The sequence below is a fragment of the Habropoda laboriosa genome, unplaced genomic scaffold, assembly GCF_001263275.1.
Source record: "Habropoda laboriosa isolate 0110345459 unplaced genomic scaffold, ASM126327v1 scaffold148, whole genome shotgun sequence".
Taxonomy (NCBI): domain Eukaryota; kingdom Metazoa; phylum Arthropoda; class Insecta; order Hymenoptera; family Apidae; genus Habropoda; species Habropoda laboriosa.
In genome coordinates, this window is record NW_017100279.1 from 625,430 (window position 1) to 632,533 (window position 7,104).

The window sequence follows — 7,104 nt, forward strand, 5'->3', positions numbered from 1 at the left end:
CTGATTTTTAACTTACTAATTCAAATTTCTTTGTACTAATGGTATAAATAAACGGTTTCTATTATGTTACGGGCAAGTAATTATTTATGTTGATTTACTGAGGTGTGTAAATGTGGATGTCCTCAATAATGTGTAGTATTTGGTCAATGATAAGTGATTGTTATATTTCTATTTCATTTTTTTATACCATTGTTACATTGAAGTTTTGTAACTAGTTATATTATAGTCCAACGTTTTATTACAGCAAAGGATTCTTTATATTAATAAATATATTAGTACACAAAAATGTAATTCTTTGTGAATAATTACAATTATTTAAATTAACTGATATCATTGTAACTGTTTAGAAATTATTCAAAATTAAGCTTGTTTTACAAAATTTAGATAATACTCTTAAAGGAAATGCCAGTGTGATAAAAATTTATAGGATCAGACCTCTACTGTAAATAAGCAATGGACTGCATTATGACTATTGAAATGCATTAATAATAGTTGTAATATAGTTGTAAGTGAAAATGTGACGATCTCATTGTGATTTTAATATTCTGTGACTCATAAAACATGAATAGAATTGCTATTGCTTTCTGTAACATACTTATCTTATTACTCTATTTTTGTTGATGTGACACATAATTATAACACGCTAAAACGAATGAATGAAACAAATGCATTTGGCTATTATCAAAATAGAGTAAAATATGTTCTTCCACGTGTTAATATTTTTACGTTTTTTATTCATCAACCTTCACTTAGCTACCTTCATACACTGCCAATTTATTCATTGCTGTTGTTATTTTAGTAAAAGTATTTTATAGATGTAAAGGGAGACTATTGTTCTTAATTTATAGTTTGGTAATTATTTTTATTGAAATATATGTTTGCTTTACTTTTATTACGTATTATTTATCCAGCATTATGTGATGTCCAACTAACTGCCAGTTGTATACTTAAATAGTACCTAGTATTTGAAAAATACTTGCATATGCTCGATTTGTGACAATAGAATATCTTAATTCCTTGTGTGAAAATAAAGTGAGCATTCAGTGTGAATAAATTTTCATATTAACATTTATAAAAATTACTAATGATATAATCCAAGGGAGAGAGAAAAGATAACATATGTATGTGCAAAAGAGAAAAATGTTATTACAAAACAGATTTACATCTTTTGATATTTATGTTGAATTAATATTTGTGCATTAATAGAGTAATGTAAAGGATACAAAGTTATATAAGACATATATAACTATACACAATAATGTTTTCCTATACACAATAAATTTTTGCGCAAATAATTGAAATCATTTTTTTCACAGAATTAATTTAAATAGTAATATTAGATAGTAATGTATATACAACCACGAAAATATTTGCGATTATAATTAAAAAAAAGTCCGATATTTGTACATGAAATCATCAAACATTAAAAGTTCGTGATTAAATGAATAAAAATTTTATATCATCAAATTAATTATATTATTACTATTATCATTACCCTTTTCTTCTTATGTGTAATTTTATTACATCAAATTTGATATTTCCACGCTTAATTCAGGAATAATCGAATTTAATCGAGAAAATTAAATTATGTACTGTGATAAAAAATATCACTATAAAATATTTGCTAATCAACTGTATTTCAAAAGTACGTTGACGTTAACAAGTAACGTGTTATTTAATTGCATTTGAATGTACAGAATATGCAAATTAATGAAATCTTTTAAAATGAAATTTTCAAATAGACCATTAATATTCGTTGGAAAAATAGCGGGCAATGAAACAGCTGTTTTTTCGAATAGTGAGACATCTGGCGGAACGCGTACTATAATTTCATATGCAATGGTAACGAATGAACGAAATGCACGATACGGAAACCGATCGCATATTTGGAGGAGTTAACTAAGAAAACATGGCAGCTAGTTATTGTGGAACGAAAAAGCAAAAATTGAACGATACTACTAGTGCTCCGCGTAACAATACCGTAAGTTTACAGAATGGTATTCATACTCGGAACTCTATAATAGTTCAGCCTGAGATGGGCTTTTATTGTTTCGACATCCTTTACTGCCAACTGCACCAACTTGACCCACCAAAACCACCCAACTTCAGTAACGAAGCTTTGTGAGTATTATTGATGTTCCTTTGTGTTGTCTACTTTCCTTTTTCATTTTTTTCGCAGAATTCTATTCTTTATTACTTCAACTCTTTGAATATTTAATTTCTGATACATTTTTAGTATTTCTTATATATTATTTTCCACATGTTTAGTTAGAAATATTTACATTTCGTGTTTACGACTTTATCTAAAGGTTATAATAGTTACATTGTGAACGTGATCTTGTAAATAGCTTTTGAAATATTTTTAATACACTCTGTATATGCGGAAATCGATATTAATTTAAAGACCAATAAAATCATTACGGTACATGTATATTTATGTTTCAGGGCCTAGATAAAAATAATAATTGCTTAGATACAAGTACATCTATAATTTCAATTAGGTTTTTCAATAGTTGTCTTTATCATAATGTATGATTTTACATTAATTTATTTTAGTATTTTTGTATTTAAATAGGTTTTCATGTTAAGCTAATTAAAAGTGTATTAATATGATATTACTATTGCATTATGTACATATTAACATAGTATGTATATTTAACTTTAAAGCCCTTTATTTGTAACCTGGACTATTGGCAAGGATATGAGATTAAGAGGTTGCATTGGTACATTTAATGCAATGCATTTACATGCAGGATTACGGGAATATGCCACCACTAGGTAAAAGTTTACAGTTAAAAGGAATAATAGTTTATAAAAAAATTTTAAAGCATTATTTTTTACAGTGCTTTTAAGGATTCAAGGTTTAATCCTATAACATTGGAGGAATTTCCACGTTTACATGTAAGTGTTTCTATACTTCGGCATTTTGAAGATGGTGCAGATTATTTAGACTGGATAGTAGGAGTCCATGGAATTCGTATAGAATTTCATAATGAGAAGGGCAATAAACGGACTGCTACATATTTGCCAGATGTAGCCATAGAACAAGGTTTGTACTTTATTTTCTACATGATTATTTAGCAGTACTAATAAGTAATGATTATTCAAGGCACTAATAACTTATTTAATAATTAGATTATAATTTATGTAACAATACTCGTAAGTCTAATAGCAATTGCAAGTATTTTGCCAAGTTAGAATTTCACTTGTTTAGGATGGAACCAGATACAAACAATAGATTCTTTGTTACATAAAGGAGGCTACAAAGGATTAGTTACTCCTGATATTAGACGTAATGTGAAATTAACGCGATACCAGAGTGAAAAGGTGACTGTAAGCTATCAAGATTATATGACACATTGGCATAGTCGAAGGTGCTAGCAACTGCCCTGGGGTCCTGTTAATGGATCCCTTTTTTGCCATATAACTGGCAACATTTGTTATTTGAGTACAGATACATTTAATTGTTGTTTGCAATATAATAATTATCAATGCAATAATATAACGGCCAGTCGACACGATTTTACGATAGTAAAATCTGATTATTTCGCATGTATGCAATCATATTCTATATCTGTTAATTCTTTTATTATATTATCTGTACAAAAACATCCCTCGTTTCTATGGAAACATGTAGAATTTTTTTTATCATTGTATTATCATCATTATAGCCAATGTCTTCTTACAAAGAGCCTTGAATTGTGGAATACAAAGACAAAAACGGTACTAAAGACAATTCAACTTAATCTTATACTAGTTACAGTGGTGCCTATTACACTTTTTATGTTCCACACTTATGTCCTTTATAATGAAATATATTTGTTAATAAAGATAATAGAACTTTTGGTATGGTGGCGATGTCCTTTCAGAATTAGAATATATGCAGTTGAAAATTTATATCCAGTCTTGAGCGTATTTTTATAGCATATATAAATGTATTTTCAATTAATTTACACAAAATGATGGCCATTTCATTTTTCTGTCACCGCGGTTTTTATTACTTCACGATTTTGTCTTAGTTAATTGCTCGAGAAATACATAGTGTACTTAATATGTTCAGCCCAGCCAGCATACTAATGTCTGCATTTATAGTTGCAGCCCAGAGAGTTATAATGTACATGTAAAATTAATGTAATTTATTGTCAGTCATATATTGGAAGAAGTTAATGTGAACACATGGTATGTACAATTATAAACATTAATTTCTTACCAATAAAAGATGATTCTATCATTTTTAAAAGTAATAAGAATAAACATGTAAATTTTTCATGTATCAAAATTACAACAGTTTATAATAGAATTGTTATAACATAAGTGGAAAAGTCATGACCTATAATGAATAAAATTGGCAAATTTTATAACATTATGAATGTTTTAAACAAAATTATATCAATATTTACAATATTTTATATGAAATTACCAAAAAATAGATGGGTTAGATCATTTAGTTGATAATTTGTAAAATGATTACATATATTCTAGTTGAAATAAGATTTATAAGAAGAGTACTTTAAAAACATAGTGTAATAAAATTGCTTCGAGTTTAATACTTTGTACATAATGTGTAATTATTGTAATTATAATACTGGTGTAATTTATTTATAAAGTGACGAGTGATTGTGATATTTACTATCTAATTTAATATAAAAATGAACACTAAAATTTTATCAGAATTTATTGCTCCAAATTTCCTTTTGAAACTGATCCTGATTGGATAAATAAATACTGTAGAATTGTTTTATATAAGTTGTTTATGTAAATTAATTTGTTAATTACTATTAGTGTATCATTATGTTATGTGCAGAATATTGTTGGAAAATATAATTTATGTTTTTATAATAATCTCAAGTTGATAGATATCAGTTTTCTCTAGATAAAAACATTTATTTATATATCTACATATAAGTACAATTTATTGAGTAATAGTTTCTAGAGATATAAGTCCATCATTAATTGCTTGTTCAATCTTCAATATAATATCGGTTACTCTATCCATTGACTGCATTTGTTTGTAGACTATTATATTAATCATTATTGCATTGGCAACTAACGAAAGCAATAGAAAATTAGACTTAGGTTTAACAGCACTCCACCAAAATTTGCAAATTTCTCTTACTTCGTATATATAAGGAACTCTATATCCCAGAGTTGAAGCAATCTACATAAAATTGTTGAAAATTTAACATTATATCAATATTAATGAGAATAAATAGAGAGAAATAAAATAATTTTACTGCAAGGTTTATTGTTGGTGATGTAATTAGAGGGAATAATACACCGCAAAGGTTTACTGAAACACTTGCTGTGGAGTACAGACACGTTGAACAGTTATTCTCGTATAACAGTATGGGATTTGTGATAAGCTGAAAATAGCAATTGTTATTTTATTGTTATATTAATCTTTTTGTTTGTAAAACAAATCAATATTGTTTTTCAAGTAAACATACATAGTTATGATTCATAGATGCAATAAATCCTGGTGTTGCTGTTAGAGCTATTGTTGTAAAAATTGCACCATGGTGACGTAGTTTCAAGTTTTTTCTAAATATTGAATTAATTAACATTCCAGTTGCACCAGCAATTAATCCTGCTATATGTTCCCCATATCTTAAAGCCAACCTTGAAAAAGCAATAATATTTTAATAATATTTAAATTGCAAATAACAAGAACGAAATAAATTTCTTAACATGATATAACAATAGTACAATATCGATATAGTATATAACAGAATAAGGTTACATACACTTCTCTTTGTGGTCTCCATTCTTTGATTAACTTATTCTGAACTGTGATAGCTTCCTTCTCGCTTATTTCATAATATGAGGATGCCTCGCTAGTTACGGGTACTAATGCCATATTTTACTTTCTTAAATTTATTTAAAAATTATACAAAAATTTATACATACATCAACTTTGCACTAGTAGATCATTTAAATGGGAACCATACCTATATTGTGCAATTTTAAATACAATATATTTCAAAATACCGCAAGAGTTCAATGCACTTAGTTTCAATAGAATTTACCGTTTAAAATATAAAAACTAGAGAATTGAATAAATAATATAGATATGTTCTCTTATTATGCATTAGAATATTCCTCACAATATGTTATACAATATAATTTTATCTATTAGCTATAATATTCTACATTTAACTTATATATTTATTATTTAAACATGGTAGTACGGAAAAAGAACAAAAAATACGATAATTCTATTTCCAATAGGTTACGTTCTCTATTTGATATCGTAAGATGGCACTGTACGATGTCTTGTTAGCTCGCGACACACATTGGAAACTCAGGAAGATTCAAATATCAGCTTCGAATAAGCCATCGATATTCAAGTACTCTGTATTATCGACATTAAAATAACAGATCCGTTGGAACGATATAGAATGATTATTTTCCACAATATACGATTTCTAATGAAAATCTGTCATTCTCAAATATCGTATGTAAATTTTTGTTCAATATACCAGGAGGGTTGATATGTGTGCGTCTGTCGGTGTAGCCACCAGGGGTTGCTTTCACAGGGGAGTGTGTCACGAGACAACCTGACGTCACGCATGGTGCAATCGACCAATCGGAGGTGGCGTTCTCGCGACTAGTCAGTTTTCCGGCTGCTAGACTAAGCGCGACGCCATATTGCCCGTTGCCGAGTGGTGGCGGCCTGTGTTTATATCCGTTTCGTTTTACCACGTTTCGACGGGCCACCGGGAGGTCTCGCGAGTGACGTGCCGAGCCGCGTACATGCCCGTCTACGCCAACCGTGAAACAGGTCGTCGATTCGCGTGACAATAGTGAACCGTGCGCGATCGTGGAGTATCGAAGTGACACACGCCGTGCTTTGTGCTACTTTCTTTCCCGTTTCTTCTCCCTTCCATAAAGTAGTGCCGTTCACGCTGTGCTCTCTCTCTCTCTCTCTCTCTCACACACACACTCACTCAATCATTCTCTCTTTCTTTCTCTCCCTTTCTATCTCTCTCTCTCTCTCTTTCTCTCTCTCTCTCTTTCTCTCTCTCGTCAACCCTTTTTACCTACAACATTGTGTTCTGACGTACGTGCACCAGGATATACTTGTCGCCAAACAGGATGCCAGTT

The 7,104-nt window shown here is 29.4% G+C and overlaps 2 protein-coding genes across 2 annotated transcripts in view; one reads left to right on the plus strand and one right to left on the minus strand.

Moving 5' to 3' along the window:
- LOC108573536 overlaps positions 1–3,428 on the plus strand; it is a 5,929-nt gene extending 2,501 nt beyond the window's left edge. The window contains 4 exon segments of the mRNA XM_017935999.1: positions 1,848–2,121; positions 2,668–2,778; positions 2,844–3,049; positions 3,215–3,428. Of these exon segments, the coding sequence (XP_017791488.1) occupies positions 1,848–2,121; positions 2,668–2,778; positions 2,844–3,049; positions 3,215–3,381 (758 nt within the window). The 3' untranslated portion in view covers positions 3,382–3,428.
- Positions 3,429–4,912: 1,484 nt separating this feature from the next.
- LOC108573537 lies at positions 4,913–5,564 on the minus strand. Its single transcript, XM_017936000.1, has 3 exons — positions 5,448–5,564; positions 5,235–5,363; positions 4,913–5,158 (listed from the first exon to the last, which is right to left on the minus strand). The coding sequence occupies exons 1-3, from the start codon at positions 5,562–5,564 to the stop codon at positions 4,913–4,915; spliced, it is 492 nt and encodes a 163-aa protein (XP_017791489.1).
- Between the last annotated feature and the right edge of the window lie 1,540 nt (positions 5,565–7,104).